The 18,552-nt window shown below is 43.7% G+C and overlaps 1 protein-coding gene across 1 annotated transcript in view; it reads right to left on the bottom strand.

Moving 5' to 3' along the window:
- Positions 1–10,939: 10,939 nt before the first annotated feature.
- The window catches only part of LOC120989842 (alcohol dehydrogenase 1-like), a 74,088-nt gene continuing 66,475 nt past the window's right edge, over positions 10,940–18,552 (bottom strand). The window contains exon 9 of the mRNA XM_040418198.1: positions 10,940–11,424. Within this exon, the coding sequence (XP_040274132.1) occupies positions 11,400–11,424 (25 nt within the window). The 3' untranslated portion in view covers positions 10,940–11,399. The remainder of the gene's footprint in view (positions 11,425–18,552) is intronic.

Genomic DNA, 18,552 nt, shown 5'->3' with positions numbered 1-18,552 from the left:
TTGGACAGTGTTGTCCTGCGCCGCCCAGCTGAGTTGGACATGAACTTGGGTACGGTGGATGTTTTTTTTTTTTTCTGGTGCACTGGCAGCAGGCACAGTTTCATGCGCCCAGGGCGTTGGCCTCTGTATGCACCATCAGCATCATGCCCAATTCCCCATCCCTTACTGCTCTCCTTCTTCATATTAATGGTTTTGTCACTAGATGTGGCGCATATTGTTTTGTTGTCCGCTAAAGACACCGTTTTTGGATGCAGGACAGTATATGTCACAGAAACCCACAGAATATGGACACTATATTAGGCCCAGATTATTGGAATTTGCAATACAGACACTGTTTTCTGATGTAGTACAGTATTAGTTACAGAACATCACAGATTATGGACACTATATTAGACCCAGATTATTGGAATTTGCAATACAGACACAGTTTCCGGATGCAGGACAGTATATGTCACAGAACACCACAGATTATGGACACTATATTAGACCCAGGTTATTGGAATTTGCAATAAAGACATAGTTTTTGGATGCAGGACAGTATATGTCACAGAACACCACAGATTATGGACACTATATTAGGCCCAGATTATTGGAATTTGCAATACAGACATGGGTTTCTGATGTAGTACAGTATTGGTTATAGAACACCACAGATTATGGACACTATATTTGGCCCAGCTAATTGGAATTTGCAATACAGACACATTTATTGGATGCATGACAGTATATGTGACAGAAACCCACAGAATATGGACACTATATTAGGCCCAGATTATTGGAATTTGCAATATAGACACTGTTTTCTGATGTAGTACAGTATTGGTTACAGAACACCACAGATTATGGACACTAAATTAGGCCTAGATTATTGGAATTTGCAATACAGACACAATTTATGGATGCAGGACAGTATATGTCACAGAAACCCACAGAATATGGACACTATATAGGGCCCAGATTATTGGAATTTGCAATACAGACACTGTTTTCTGATGTAGAACAGTATTGGTTACAGAACACCACAGATTATGGACACTATATTAGGCCCAGATTATTGGAATTTGCAATACAGACACTGTTTTCTGATGTAGTACAGTATATGTCAGAGAACACCACAGATTATGGACACTATATTAGGCCCATATTATTGGAATTTGCAATACAGACACAGTTTTCTGATATAGTACAGTATTGGTTAAAGAACACCACAGATTAAGGACACTATATTAGGCCCAGATTGTTGGAATTTGCAATACAGACTCATTTTTCGGATGCAGGACAGTATATGTCACAGAACACCACAGATTATGGACACTATATTAGTCCCAGATTATTGGAATTTGCAATACAGACACATTTTTCGGATGCAGGACAGTATATGTCACAAAACACCACAGATTCTGGACACTATGTTAGGCCCAGAATATTGGAATTTGCAATACTGACACTGTTTTCTGATGCAGGACAGTATATGTCACAGAAACCCACAGAATATGGACACTATATTAGGCCCAGATTATTGGAATTTGCAATACAGACACTGTTTTCTGATGTAGTACAGTATTGGTTACAGAACATCACAGATTATGGACACTATATTAGGCCCAGATTATTGGAATTTGCAATACAGACACTGTTTTCTGATGTAGTACAGTATTGGTTACAGAACATCACAGATTATGGACACTATATTAGGCCCAGATTATTGGAATTTGCAATACAGACACTGTTTTCTGATGTACGGTAGTACAGTACTGGTTACAGAACACCACACATTATAGATAGAGTTGAGCAAACCCGAACTGTAAAGTTCGGGTTCGTACCGAACTTTAGGTTTTTCGGCACCCGGACCTGAACCTGAACATTTACGTAAAAGTTCGGGTTCGGTGTTCGGCGCTTTCTTGGCGCTTTTTGAATGGCTGCACAGCAGCCAATCAACAAGCTGAATCATACTACTTGCCCCAAAAGGCCATCACAGCCATGCCTACTATTGGCATGGCTGTGATTGGCCAACTGCAGCATGTGACCCAGCCTCTATTTAAGCTGGAGTCACGTAGCGCCGCCCGTCACTCTGCTCCGATTAGTGTAGGGATAGGCTGCAGCTGCTGTGAGGGAGAGATCAGGGAGAAATCTTATAAAGAACTGCTTCTTTACTCAGCGATCTACAGCAAATGTGATTTGTGGGTGCAGTGCACAATTGTTTTAAGCCTGCCCTGAGCCAACTACTACTGAAAACAAACTTTTTCCCCTTCAGTTAGTCAAGCCATTTTATGCAACGACAGTGCACCAGCACAGGATATCTGCATGTCTGCAAGTCCAGAAATACTGCTTTGAGACACTGGGGTTAAACAAAACCTTTTTTTCATATAGTGCACATCTAGGATTAGACGTGCATAAGTGAGTGTCACATTTAGGCCAGAAATACAGCTTTTTGCTTACTGGGGTGAAAAAAAAACATCTGTTTCATATAGTGCACATCTGGGATTAGACCTGCATAAGTGAGTGTCACATTTAGGCCAGAAATACAGCTTTTTGCTTACTGGGTTGAAAAAAATACATCTGTTTCATAAAGTGCACATCTAGGATTAGACGTGCATAAGTGAGTGTCACATTTTTGCCACAAATACAGCTTTTTGCTTACTGGGGTTAAAAAAAACTCTGATATAGTGCACATCTGGGATTAGACGTGCATAAGTGAGTGTCACATTTAGGCCACAAATACGGCTTTTTGCTTACTGGGGTTAAAAAAACTCTGATATAGTGCACATCTGGGATTAGACATGCATAAATGAGTGTCACATTTAGGCCACAAATACGGCTTTTTGCTTACTGGGGTTAAAAAACCCTCTGATATACTGCACATCTGGGATTAAACGTGCATAAGTTACTGTGAAATTTAGGCCACAAATACCAATGTCATATAGAGTTTTAAAAAAAAATATTGAGTGCAATACCCTACATCAGGGTTTTTATTGGCGTGACTTAACCACTTTTTACTTTGCTTGGTGAACGCTAACTATGAGGCAGACATCTAATAAGGGACGCAGTCATGGTCGTGGTGGTGGTATTGGTGGAGCCTCTGGTGCAGGGAGAGGACGTGGCCGTTCTGCCACAGCTACACGTCCTACTGAACCTACTACCTCAGGTCCCAGTAGCCACCAGAATCTACAGCGATATTTGGTCGGGCCTAATGCCGTTCTACGGATGGTAAGGCCTGAGCAAGTACAGGCGCTAGTCAATTGGGTGGCCGACAGTGGATCCAGCACGTTCACATTATCTCCCACCCTGTCTTCTGCAGAAAGCGCACAGGTGGCGCCTGAAACCCATGCCCATCAGTCTGTCACATCACCCCCATGCATATCGGGGAGCCTGTCTGAGCCCCAAGTCATGCAGCAGTCTCTTATGCTGTTTGAAGACTCTGCTGGCAGGGTTTCCCAAGGGCATCCACCTAGCCCTTCCCCAGGGGTGGAAGACATAGAATGCACTGACACACAACCACTTATGTTTCCTGATGAGGACATGGGAATACTACCTCAGCACGTCTCTGATGATGACGAAACACAGGTGCCAACTGTGGCGTCTTTCTGCAGTGTGCAGATCGAAAAGGAGGTCAGGGAGGAAGACTGGGTGGAAGAAGATGCCGGGGACGATGAGGTCCTAGACCCCACATGGAATGAAGGTTATGCCACTGACTTTCAGAGTTCGGAGGAAGAGGCAGTGGTGAGACCGAGCCAACAGCGTAGAAAAAGAGGGAGCAGGGTGCAAAAGCAGAGCAGCCGTCGCCAAAACAGTTCACCTGCTACTGGCCACCGTCACAAGGAACCGAGCACACCAAAGGCAGCTTCAAGGAGTTCCCTGGCATGGCACTTCTTCACACAATGTGCTGACGACAAGACCCGAGTGGTTTGCACGCTGTGCCATCAGAGCCTGAAGCGAGGCATTAACGTTCTAATCCTTAGCACAACCAGCATGACCAGGCATCTACATGCGAGACACGGGCTCCAGTGAAGTAAGCACCTTCAAAACCAAGAAAGGGCTCAGGCCCCTCCTGCTCCCTCTTCTGCTGCTGCCTCAGCCTCTTCCTCCGCCTCTGGAGGAACATTGGCAACAGCCGCCCAGCAAACAGAGGATGTGCCACCAACAACACCACCTCCGTCACCAAGCATCTCCACCATGTCACACGGAAGCGTTCAGCTCTCCATCTCACAAACCTTTGAGAGAAAGCGTAAATTCCCACCTAGCCACCCTCGATCCCTGGCCCTGAATGCCAGCATTTCTAAACTACTGGCCTTTGAAATGCTGTCATTCAGGCTGGTGGAGACGGACAGCTTCAAACAGCTAATGTCGCTTGCTGTCCCACAGTACGTCGTTCCCAGCCGCCACTACTTCTCCAGGAGAGCTGTGCCCTCCCTGCACAACCAAGTATCGGATAAAATCAAGTGTGCACTGCGCAACGCCATCTATGGCAAGGTCCACCTAACCACAGATACGTTGACCAGTAAGCACGGCCAGGGACGCTATATCTCCCTAACTGCACACTGGGTAAATGTAGTGGCGGCTGGGCCCCAGGCGGAGAACTGTTTAGCGCACGTCCTTACGCCGCCAAGGATCGCAGGGCATCATTCTTTGCCTCCTGTTGCCTCCTCTTCCTACTCGGCTTCCTCCTCCTCTTCTACTACCTCCTCATCCAGTCAGCAACAGACCTTCACCACCAACTTCAGCACAGCCAGGGGTAAACGTCAGCAGGCCGTTCTGAAACTGATGTGTTTGGGGGACAGGCCCCACACCGAGCAGGAGTTGTGGCGGGGTATAGAACAACTGACCGACAAGTGGTTGCTGTCAGTGAGCCTCAAGCCCGGCCTGGTGGTGTGCGATAATGGGCGAAATCTCGTTGCAGCTCTGGGACTAGCCGGTTTGACGCACATCCCTTGCCTGACGCATGTGCTGAATTTGGTGGTGCAGAGATTCATTCACAACTACCCCGACATGTCAGAGCTGCTGCATAAAGTGCTGGCCGTCTGTGCGCGCTTCCGGCGTTCTCATCCTGCCACCGCTGCTCTACAGCATAACTTCGGCCTTCCCGCTCACTGCCTCATATGCGACGTGCCCACCAGGTGGAACTCCACCTTGCACATGCTGGAGAGACTGTGCGAGCAGCAGCAGGCCATAGTGGAGTTTCAGCTGCAGCACGCACGGGTGAGTTTTGCGCTGTGGAACAGGACCACTTCACCACCAATGACTGGGCCTCCATGCGAGACCTGTGTGCCCTGTTTCGAGTACTCCACCAACATGGCCAGTGGCGATGGCGCCGTTATCAGCGTTACAATACCACTTCTATGTATCCTTGAGAAAACACTTAGGGCGATGATGGAAGAGGATGTTGCCCAGGATGAGGAGGAGGAAGAGGGGTCATCTCTAACACTTTCAGGCCAGTCTTTTAGAAGTGGCTCAGAGGGAGGTTTTTTGCAACAGCAGAGGCCAGGTACAAATTTGGCCAGCCAGGGCCCACTACTGGAGGAGGAGGATGAGGAGGAGGAGGAGGATGGGGATGAAGCATGTTCACAGCGGGGTGGCATCCAACGCAGCTCGGGCCCATCACTGGTGCGTGGCTGGGGGGATACGGAGGACGCAGACGATACGCCTCCCACAGAGGACAGCTTGTCCTTACCTCTGGGCAGCCTGGCACACATGAGCGACTACATGCTGCAGTGCCTGCGCAACGACTGCAGAGTTTCCCACATTTTAACGTGTGCTGACTACTGGGTGGCCACCCTGCTGGATCCCCGTTACAAAGACAATGTGCCGTCCTTAATTCCCTCACTGGAGCGTGATCGGAAGATGCGCGACTACAGGCGCATGCTGGTAGACGCGCTCCTGAGAGCATTCCCGACTGACGCCGGGGGACAAGTGGAAGCACAAGGCGAAGGCAGGGGAGGAGGAAGAGGTCGTCAACGCAGCTGTGTCAGCACCAGCACCTCAGAAGGCAGGGTTAGCATGGCCGACATGTGGAAAAGCTTTGTCACCTCGCCGCAACAACCGGCCCTAACTGCTGATATGGAGCGTGTTAGCAGGAGGCAGCATTTGAACAACATGGTGGAACAGTACCTGTGTACATGACTACACATACTGACTAATGGTTCTGCCCCATTCAACTTCTGGGTCTCCAAATTGTCCACATGGCCAGAGCTTGCCCTGTATGCCTTGGAGGTGCTTGCCTGCCCTACAGCCAGTGTACTCTCTGAACGTGTATTTAGCATGGCAGGAGGCGTCATTACAGACAGACTCAGCCACCTGTCCACAGCCAACGTGAACAAACTCACGTTCATTAAAATGAACCAGGCCTGGATCCCACAAGACTTGTCTGTACCTTGTGCAGAATAGACAGTTCTAACAGCCTCAACCATCCATCCTTGTACTCAAGTGCACTTATTCCTTTATTTTTTTTTATATGTCCCAATATTTTGGGGGATACCCCTATGTAAAAATGCAAAATAACACACATCTGTGTTGGCTACCTATTCCTCCTTTGCCTCCGCTTCCACCTAGACCGCCACGTGAGCCTACATGGTCACATCCACCCATTCACCGAATCCTCAACCTCTTCCTCCTACATCATTCCTAATTTTTTTTTTTAAGGTCTTTTATGTTTTTTAATTCATTTCCCTATCCACATTTGTTTGCAGAGCATTTGCCATGCTCTTAAGCACATTCTGCTGCCCTTTGCAGCCCTCTAGCTCTTTCCAGGGCTATTTTAGAGCCATTTTAGTGGCCAAAAGTTCGGGTCCCCATTGACTTCAATGGGGTTCGGGATCAAGTTCGGGTCAAGTTCGGGTCCCGAAAGCGAACTTTTTTTTCAAATTCGGCCAAACCTGCCGAACCCGAACATCCAGGTGTCCGCTCAACTCTAATTATAGACACTATATTAGGCCAAGATTATTTGAAATTTGCAATACAGACACAGTTTTCGAATGCAGGACTGTATATGTCTCAGAAACCCACAGAATATAGACACTATATTCGGCCCAGATTATTGGAATTTGCAATACAGACACTATTTTCTGATGTAGTACAGTATTGCTTACAGAACATCACAGATTATGCGCACTATATTAGGCCCAGATTATTGGAATTTGCAATACAGACACAGTTTTTGGATGCAGGACAGTATACAGTACAGACCAAAAGTTTGGACACACCTTCTCATTCAAAGAGTTTTCTTTATTTTCATGACTATGAAGGCATCAAAACTATGAATTAACACATGTGGAATTATATACATAACAAACAAGTGTGAAACAACTGAAAATATGTCATATTCTAGGTTCTTCAAAGTAGCCACCTTTTGCTTTGATTACTGCTTTGTACACTCTTGGCATTCTCTTGATGAGCTTCAAGAGGTAGTCACCTGAAATGGTCTTCCAACAGTCTTGAAGGAGTTCCCAGAGATGCTTAGAGCTTGTTGGCCCTTTTGCCAGCTCACCCCAAACCATCTTGATTGGGTTCAGGTCCGGTGACTGTGGAGGCCAGGTCATCTGGCACAGCACCCCATCACTCTCCTTCATGGTCAAATAGCCCTTACTTTCAAAGTTTTCCCAATTTTTCGGCTGACTGACTGACCTTCATTTCTTAAAGTATTGATGGCCGCTCGTTTTTATTTACTTAGCTGCTTTTTTCTTGCCATAATACAAATTCTAACAGTCTATTCAGTAGGACTGCTGTGTATCCACCTGACTTCTCCTCAACGCAACTGATGATCCCAACCCCATTTATAAGGCAAGAAATCCCACTTATTAATAGTGTTGATCACGAATATTCGAATTGCGAATTTCAATCGCGAATATCAGCACTTCGAGAATTCGCGAATATTTCGGGTATCGCTAAATATATTCGTAATTTCGAATATTCGATTTTTTTAAATACCAGTTCATGCGAATTTTTTATGCGCATATTTTATGCAAATTTTAGGTGAATTTTCGCAATCAAGAAAATAATGCCTGGAGATCATGAATTCGCGAATTCTCAAATATATGGCGAATATTCGCCCAAATATTCGTGAAATATCGCGAATTCGAATATTGCCCCTGCCGCTCATCACTACTTATTAAACCTGACAGGGCACACCTGTGAAGTGAAAACCATTTCAGGGGACTACCTCTTGAAGCTCATCAAGAGAATGCCAAGAGTGTGCAAAGCAGTAATCAAAGCAAAAGGTGGCTACTTTGAAGAACCTAGAATATGACATATTTTCAGTTGTTTCACACTTGTTTGTTATGTATATAATTCCACATGTGTTAATTCATAGTTTTGATGCTTTCAGTGTGAATCTACAATTTTCATAGTCATGAAAATAAAGAAAACTCTTTGAATGAGAAGGTGTGTCCAAACTTTTGGTCTGTACTGTATGTCACAGAACACCACAGATTATGGACACTATATTAGGCTCAGATTATTGGAATTTGCAATACAGACACTGTTTTCTGATGTACGGTAGTACAGTACTGGTTACAGAACACCACACATTATAGACACTATATTAGGCCCAGATTATTTGAATTTGCAATACAGACACAGTTTTCGGATGCAGGACAGTATATGTCACAGAACACCACAGATTATGGACACTATATTAGGCCCAGATTATTGGAATTTGCAATACAGACACTGTTTTCTGATGTAGTACAGTATTGGTTACAGAACATCACAGATTATGGACACTATATTAGGCCCAGATTATTGGAATTTGCAATACAGACACAGTTTTCGGATGCAGGACATTATATGTCACAGAACATCACAGATTATGGACACTATATTAGGCAAAGATTATTGGAATTTGCAATACAGACACAGTTTTCGGATGCAGGACAGTATTCGTTACAGAACACCACAGATTATGGACTCTATATTAGGCTCAGATTATTGGAATTTGCAATACAGACAAAGTTTTCGGATGCAGAACAGTATATGTCACAGAAACCCACAGAATATGGACACTATATTAGGCCCAGATTATTGTTATTTGCAATACAGACACTGTTTTCTGATGTACGGTAGTACAGTACTGGTTACAGAACACCACACATTATAGACACTATATTAGGCCCAGATTATTGGAATTTGCAATACAGACACTGTTTTCTGATGTAGTACAGTATTGGTTACAGAACACCACAGATTTTGGACACTATATTAGGGCCAGGTTATTGGAATTTGCAATACAGACGCTGTTTTCGGATGCAGGACAGTATTGGTTACAGAACACCACAGATTTTGGACACTATATTAGGGCCAGGTTATTGGAATTTGTAATACAGACATTATTTTCTGATGTAGTACAGTATTGGCTACAGAACACCACAGATTATGGACACTATATTAGGCCCAGATTATTGGAATTTGCAATACAGACACTGTTTTCGGATGCAGGACAGTATATGTCACAGAAACCCACAGAATATGGACACTATATTAGCCTTAGATTATTGGAATTTGTAATACAGACAATGTTTGCAGATGTAGTTCAGTATTTTTTACACAAAGCCACACACTATGGACACTAGATGTGGCCCAGATTATTAAAGGATAACTGTCGTATTTTTTAATTTTTTTTGGAGTATTGGATTGTGGTGATTAATATCACCTTGGTGGCCCTATTTCAACTTTTCACTGTGTATTCAATTACCCCTTAATTCCACATTTTTGTTCCCTGTACTGCCTATTTTTACCTGTGCTTAAAATAGGGTTGCTAGGCATGGTCCGTCTATCTGTTGATAGACGCGTGCAGGCTCACATTGCTGACAGCCAGGGACTGTAAGTAAATGTTTAAAGCCAGGTCCTCCCCAGCAGCTGATAACAGTGCCTGGACTGTGTGCACTTCTCCCTGTCCCTGCGCTTGGCAGACGCTCCCTCACTCAGCAGAGCTGGAGAATGCAGAGTTGAAGCAGCACACAACAGGGAAGGGAGATCTGCCATCTGCTCAGTGTATAAATGAAAGCAACATGTGGTAAGAGGACCCCTTTGTGCTGCAGGAGATTAACCCTTTAGGGGGAAGGGCTCTGGTTACTGACACTTTTGGGGGCTATTGTTACTGGCTAGTGAGGGCAGGTGGGATTAGCCTCAGGGTGAGGGCAGTGGCGGCCATCTTAACTGAATAGTGAAATTGCAGTTTTATGCAGACTGGTTGCTATGGGCTGAATCTTATTAAATATGGGGTAAGTCAGTCTAGTAGTAACTGATTCTGGAATATCATGTTATTAGTAACTACATATATGAAAATTGAAATTAGGGTCTAAATGTGACAGTTATCCTTTAAATACACAGTCTGCGGGTGATGTACAGTATATGTCACTACTAGGTGTAAAATAAAAATATCTTGCTTCTGTCAAACACACACATTAGTCCTTAGAAGGACTTTGGGGTCTTTGAAAAGCTTTTGGTTGTACTATCTGTCCCTTCCTCTGCACTGTCCCTGAGACTGCAGGTAAATAGATTGTTGCTCTAAAACAAACACACACACACACACACACACACACAGTAGTCCTTAAAAGGACTTTTGGGTCTTGGAAAAGCTTTCTCCGAATAAAAACTGTGAAATTCGCTCCCTACTCTGTCTTTCCCTTCCTACGCTCTGCTCTCTCTGTCTACGTCTGAGCCGAACATGCGTCATCGGGTGCTATATAGCACCCAATGATGCGTTCCGGCCAGCCAATCACTGTAATGCCAGCAGCCAACATGTCTACTGGCATTACAGTGAGGGCAGTACTTACCTGCACCTTTATTGGCTGCTTAAAACCTGCAAAACGAGTACCGCCTTGTGCCGAGCATAGCGATGCTTGAGCCTAACAGATATTCGGCTGAGCATGCTCACTCATCACTAGCGGTAACCATCAATCTTAGTTGAATTGGCTGACAGTGACTCAATCCAAACGACACCTTGTAGATCGTGAAGAAGTTTATTCCAAACTGTGCAGATCATACATCGATGAACAAATGGATAGGTCAAATCATGGTGTGAGCAGCTAACAGGATATATGTGGCTGAGATGAAGATTGAAGCCAGAATGCAAGGGAGAGAGAGGTGGAGACTGTACAAAGAGCACAGCAGGAAGGGAAGAGAGAAGGGACACACAGAATAAAAAGGCAAATCATGCATGTGTAACATGACACAGACTTATTGTTTGAGAAATCTAGACAGGAAAATATAGAATTGCTTAATTAAAAATAATTACTGCATTTTAATTTGTTTCCCTTGATGAGTCAGATGGTCTTCTTGTAATGCCAATACAGTAATTGGCAATGGGAAACTGTATTTCATTGTCACATAAAATGCACAACAGAAAATCTAAGTATATTTTTCTTTATGGGAACTTCATCATAATTCGACAGGTCTTGCGGTGGTCCTTAAAAAGTCAACACTGTCCGGATACTGCAGATAAAAGCACATTAGTTAGTTTTATGAAGAATCAAATCAAGGGTTTGCTGCAATCTCTGATTCAGATTTTGGCACAGATATCATCTTATGCATTATATGCAAAGAGGTGTCTCCAGGGGCGTAGCTATAGGGGGTGCAGAGGTAGCAGTCGCTACTGGGCCCAGGAGCCTGAGGGGACCTAAAGACCCCTGTGCTGCATAAGAAGACACCAGTATTATAGAAAGAGCATGCTGGTCAAGTTACATCTCTGGCAGGAGGGAAGGGGTTAGGTGAAGAATTTGGCATAGGGGGGTGCCGTTTCAATTTTTGCTCGAGGAAGCATGAAGGCAATGTGCTTCCCTGGCCACAAAGCACTAACGGAAGGTGGGCCCAAGCTGAACTCTTGCACCAGGGCCTATGAGACTTTAGCTACGCCCCTGGGTGTCTCCTAGGAAAATAGAACTGTATTGCTAGCGCCACCTTTTGGGAGTGGTTCCCTATGAGTCAAGATCTGACTTTTTAACAAGCCTTGGGACATGACAAATCTAGACAAGACAAATTCAGATGAATATTTGGCTAAAATCAGATTTTGACTCTTAGGCAGCAACTTCCAAAAGTTTGCACTAGTGAGATAGTTCTCTTTTCCTGGGAGATACATCTTTGCGTATTATTTTCCCCTTGTGCTCCATTCATTTTGGCAGCACAAAGCGCCCGTTCTTGTAATCGTTGAAGTTCCAGTGGTCGGACCCAGCTCCCTATTGATCTAATAGTTATTCCCTATAGGGAATAATCCTTTAAAACCATAATGACCCAGGACTAGAATGCTCATCCTAAATGGCTTGTCCCCAGATCGAGCATTCTCATCCTGCGGTCCTTCCTCCCCCCCATGTGCGGTGCCGCGATCAGCAGCATGGATCTGGCTGTTCCTGACAGCAGGATCCCTGCTGCATCCACCAGCATCAGGGATAACGCCGATGCCGGTGGATTAACCCCTCATATGCCGCGGTCAGTTCTGACCGCGGCATATGGGAGGCCCAGCCCCCAGGGTCTCATAGGCAAACTATCAGTGTATTATGCTACATGCACACGACAGTATGTGTTTTGCGGTCCGCAAAAAAAACGGATGACATCCGTATGCCATCTTTTTTTCTTTTTTTGCGGATCCATTGTAACAATGCCTATGTAAAACAGACATGAATAGGACATGTTCTATTTTTTTTTTGCGGGGCTACAGAACGGACATACTAATGCGGACAGCACACGGTGAAATGAATGGGTCCGCATCCTATTCGCAAACGGAACGGATATGGAAACAAACAACTTTCGTGTGTAATACACTGATAGTCAATGCAGTACAATACAGATGTATTGTGCTGCATTGAAACAGGGATCAGACCCTGTAATGTTGAAGTCCCATAGCGTGACAAAAATAAAAAATAATAAAAGTGAAAAAAAAAGTATTTTTAACATAAAAAAATTTAAGTTTCAAAGAAAGCCTCTTTCCCATAAAAAGAGACAATTGTAAAAAATAGAAAGAAAAATTAAAAACAGACATATTAGGTATCACCGCATGCGTAACAACCTGCTTTATAAAAATATCACATGATACACCCCATCTGGTCAACACTGTGAAAAAATATATATATAAATACTGTGCTAAAAATAGCAATTTTTTGTCACCTTATATCACAAAAAGTGTAATACCAAGCAAACAAAAAGTCATCCACACCCCAAAATTGTACCAATAAAACCGTCATCTCATCCTGCAAAAAATGAGACCCTACCTAAGACAATCGCCTAAAAAAAAAAAAGAAATATTGCTCTCAGAATATAGCGACACTAAAACCTGATTTTTTTTGTTTCAAAAATGCTGTTATTGTGTAAAACTTAAAGGGATACTTTCATCAGATTTAACCCCTCTAACCTAAACATATGCTCATGTCCAGACTAATACGAATAATCCTAAACTGGACTTATTAAACCTCATTGTGGCTCTATTTGCCCAAAAAACAGGTTTTTATAACCTGTCAATCACTTACTTAAGGTGCCCAAGGGGAGGTCCGTTAATACAGGGTGCCCGGCCACACCCCTCACCGTCCGATGCCCAGCGCTACCTACCCTGTCTTCAGCACCGCCTTCCCTGTCTTTAGCACCGCCCTCTACAGCTCAGCGCCGCCACTGCAATCCTCCCCTTCCCTCTGCCAGATCCTGCGCCTGCGCACTAGGCTCAGCCAATCTGCAGGTCATATCAGGGTTGAGCGAAGTGCACATCAGGCCGGTGCATGCGCCAGGAGTCCGCACGGGCGCATCAGGCTGAGCCTAGTGCCCAGGCGCGGGATCTGACAGAGGGACAGGGAGGATTCTGGAGGCGGCGCTGAACTGTAGAAGGCGGCGCTGAAGACAGGGAAGGCGGCGCTGAAGACAGGGAAGGCGGCGCTGGGCACCGGACGGCAAAAGGTGCGGCCGGGCATCCTGTATTAACGAAACTCTCCTTGGGCACCTTAAGTAAGTGATTGACAGGTTATAAAAAACAGTTTTTTGGGCAAATAGAGCCACAGTGAGGTTTAATAAGGCCAGCTTAGGATTCTTCTTATTAGTCTGGACATGAGCATATGTTTAGGTTAGAGGGGTTAAATCTGATGACCGAATCCCTTTAAATAAACAAATCAGTAGACATATTAGGAATTGCCGCGTCCGTAACATCATGCTCTATAAAAATACCACATGACCTAACCCCTCAGGTGAGCACCGTAGAAAATAAAAATAAAAAGTGTCAAAAAAGCCATTTTTTGTCACCTTACATCACAAAAAGTGTAATACCAAGCGATCAAAAAGTCATATGCACCCTAAAATACTACCAATCAAACTGTCATCTCATACCGAAAAAAATGAGCCCCTACATAAGACAGTCGCCCAAAAAATAAAAAAATAAACTATGGCTTTCAGAATATGGAGACACAAAAAAAAAACAACATTTTTTTGCAAAAATGCTTTATTATGTAAAACTAAAACAAACAACCAAAAAAGTAGTGATATTTGGTATTGTCGCGTCCGTAAAAACCTGCTCTATAAAAATATTACATGATCTAATCTGTCAGATCAACATTGTAAATAACAAATAAAAACTGTGCCAAAACAGCTATTTTTTTGCTACCTTGCCTCACAAAAAGTGTAATATAGAGCAACCAAAAATCATATTTACCCTAAAATGGTACCAACAAAACTGCCACCTTATCCCGTAGTTTCCAAAATGGGGTCTTTTTTTGGAGTTTCTACTCTAGCGGTGCATCAAGGGGTCTTCAAATGTGACATAGCAACTTAAAGTTATCCCAGTGAAATCTGTAAATCAGTAAACTACAGGATCAAAGTAATAAATATTGAGTTTTGTTTGGCTGTTAACCCTTGCATGGTTACTGAAAAATATGGATTAAAATGGAAAATCTGGCCAAAAAAGTGAAATTCTGAAATTTAATCTACATTTTCCTTTAATTCTGAAGGGTTAACAAAGTTTGTAAAATCTGTTTTGAATACCTTGAGGGGTGTAGTTTCTAAAATGGGGTGATTTATGGGTGGTTTCTATTATGTAAGCCTCACAAAGTGACTTCAGACCTGAACTGGTCCTTAACCACCTCAGCCCCCCTAGCTTAAACACCCTTAATGACCAGGCCACTTTTTACACTTCTGCACTACACTACTTTCACCGTTTATTGCTCGGTCATGCAACTTACCACCCAAATGAATTTTACCTCCTTTTCTTCTCACTAATAGAGCATTCATTTGGTGGTATTTCATTGCTGCTGACATTTTTACTTTTTTTGTTATTAATCGAAATTTACCGATTTTATTTTTTTTGCAAAAAAAGGACATTTTTCACTTTCAGTTGTAATTTTTTTTAAAAAAAACGACATCCATATATAAATTTTTCTCTAAATTTATTGTTCTACATGTCTTCGATAAAAAAAAATGTTTAGGTAAAAAAAAAAATGGTTTGGGTAAAAGTTATAGCGTTTACAAACTATGATACAAAAATGTGAATTTCCGCTTTTTGAAGCAGCTCTGACTTTTTGAGCACCTGTCATGTTTCCTGAGGTTTTACAATGGCCAGACAGTACAAACAACCCACAAATGACCCCATTTCAGAAAGTAGACACCCTAAGGTATTCGCTGAAGGGCATAGTGAGTTCATAGAACTTTTTATTTTTTGTCACAAGTTAGCGGAAAATTATGATTTATTTATTTTTTTCTTACAAAGTCTCATATTCCACTAACTTGTGACAAAAAATAAAAACTTCCATGAACTCACTATGCCCATCACGAAATACCTTGGGGTGTCTTCTTTCCAAAATGGGGTCACTTGTGGGGTAGTTATACTGCCCTGGCATTCTAGGGGCCCTAATGTGTGGTAAGTAGTTTGAAATCAAAATGTGTAAAAAATGACCTGTGAAATCCGAAAGGTGCTCTTTGGAATGTGGGCCCCTTTGCCCACCTAGGCTGCAAAAAAGTGTCACACATCTGGTATCGCCGTACTCAGGAGAAGATGGGCAATGTGTTTTGGGGTGTCTTTTTACATATACCCATGCTGGGTGAGAGAAATATCTCAGTCAAATGCCAACTTTGTATAAAAAAAAATGGGAAAAGTTGTCTTTTGCCGAGATATTTATCTCACCCAGAATGGGTATATGTAAAATGACACCCCAAAACACATTGCCCAACTTCTCCTGAGTACGGCGATACCAGATGTATGACACTTTTTTGCAGCCTAGGTGCGCAAAGGGGCCCACATTCCAAAGAGCACCTTTCGGATTTCACAGGCCATTTTTTACACATTTTGATTTCAAACTACTTACCACACATTAGGGCCCCTAGAATGCCAGGGCAGTATAACTACCCCACAAGTGACCCCATTTTGGAAAGAAGACACCCAAAGGTATTTCGCGATGGGCATAGTGAGTTCATGGAAGTTTTTATTTTTTGTCACAAGTTAGTGGAATATGAGACTTTGTAAGAAAAAAATAAATAAAAAAAAAATCATCATTTTCCGCTAACTTGTGACAAAAAATAAAAAATTCTAGGAACTCGCCATGCCCCTCACGGAATTCCTTGGGGTGTCTTCTATCCAAAATGGGGTCACTTGTGGGGTAGTTATACTGCCCTGGCATTTTAGGGGCCCTAATGCGTGAGAAGTAGTTTGAAATCAAAATCTGTAAAAAATGCCCTGTGAAATCCTAAAGGTGCTCTTTGGAATGTGGGCCCCTTTGCCCACCTAGGCTGCAAAAAAAAGTGTCACACATGTGGTATCGCCGTACTCAGGAGAAGTAGGGCAATGTGTTTTGGGGTGTCTTTTTACATATACTCATGCTGGGTGAGAAAAATATCTCGGCAAAAGACAACTTTTCCCATTTTTTTTATACAAAGTTGGCATTTGACCAAGATATTTATCTCACCCAGCATGGGTATATGTAAAATGACACCACAAAACACATTGCCCAACTTCTCCTGAGTACGGCGATACCAGATGTGTGACACTTTTTTGCAGCCTAGATGCGCAAAGGGGCCCAAATTCCTTTTATGAGGGAATTTTTAGACATTTGGATCCCAGACTTCTTCTCACACTTTAGGGCCCCTAAAATGCCAGGGCAGTATAAATACCCCACATGTGACCCCATTTTGGAAAGAAGACACCCCAAGGTATTCAATGAGGGGCATGGCGAGTTCATAGATTTTTTTTTTTTGGCACAAGTTAGCAGAAATAGATTTATTTTTTTTCTCACAAAGTCTCCCTTTCCGCTAACTTGGGACAAAAATGTCAATCTTTCATGGACTCAATATGCCCCTCAGCGAATACCTTGGGGTGTCTACTTTCTGAAATGGGGTCACATGTGGGGTATTTATACTGCCCTGGCATTTTAGGGCCCCTAAAGCGTGAGAAGAAGTCTGGAATATAAATGTCTAAAAAATTTTACGCATTTGGATTCCGTGAGGCGTATGGTGAGTTCATGTGAGATTTTATTTTTTGACACAAGTTAGTGGAATATGAGACTTTGTAAGAAAAAAAAAATATATAATTTCCGCTAACTTGGGCCAAAAAAATGTCTGAATGGAGCCTTACAGGGGGGTGATCAATGACAGGGGGGGTGATCAATGACATGGGGGTGATCAGGGAGTCTATATGGGGTGATCACCCACCTGTCATTGATCACCCCCCTGTAAGGCTCCATTCAGACGTCCGTATGTGTTTTGCGGATCCGATCCATGTATCCGTGGATCTGTAAAAAACATACGGACGTCTGAATGGAGCCTTACAGGGGGGTGATCAATGACAGGGGGGTGATCAATGACAGGGGGGTGATCAATGACAGGGGGGGGTGATCAGGGAGTCTATATGGGGTGATCACCCCCTGTCATTGATCACCCCCCTGTAAGGCTCCATTCAGACGTCCGTATGTGTTTTGCGGATCCGATCCATGTATCCGTGGATCTGTAAAAAACATACGGACGTCTGAATGGAGCCTTACAGGGGGTGATCAATGACAGGGGGGTGATCAGGGAGTCTATATAGGGTGATCACCCCCTGTCATTGATCACCCCCCTGTAAGGCTCCATTCAGACGTCCGTATGTGTTTTGCGGATCCGATCCATGTATCCGTGGATCTGTAAAAAACATACGGACGTCTGAATGGAGCCTTACAGGGGGTGATCAATGACAGGGGGGTGATCAGGGAGTCTATATGGGGTGATCACCCACCTGTCATTGATCACCCCCCTGTAAGGCTCCATTCAGACGTCCGTATGTGTTTTGCGGATCCGATCCATGTATCCGTGGATCTGTAAAAAACATACGGACGTCTGAATGGAGCCTTACAGGGGGTTGATCAATGACAGGGGGGTGATCAATGACAGGGGGGTGATCAGGGAGTCTATATGGGGTGATCACCCACCTGTCATTGATCACCCCCCTGTAAGGCTCCATTCAGACGTCCGTATGTGTTTTGCGGATCCGATCCATGTATCCGTGGATCTGTAAAAAACATACGGACGTCTGAATGGAGCCTTACAGGGGGGTGATCAATGACAGGGGGTGATCAATGACAGGGGGGTGATCAGGGAGTCTATATGGGGTGATCACCCCCTGTCATTGATCCC

Source organism: Bufo bufo, chromosome 2 (genome assembly GCF_905171765.1).
Source record: "Bufo bufo chromosome 2, aBufBuf1.1, whole genome shotgun sequence".
Lineage (NCBI taxonomy): Eukaryota > Metazoa > Chordata > Amphibia > Anura > Bufonidae > Bufo > Bufo bufo.
The sequence above is the reverse complement of the archived record's forward strand: the minus strand, read 5'-3'. Positions and strand labels throughout refer to the sequence as shown.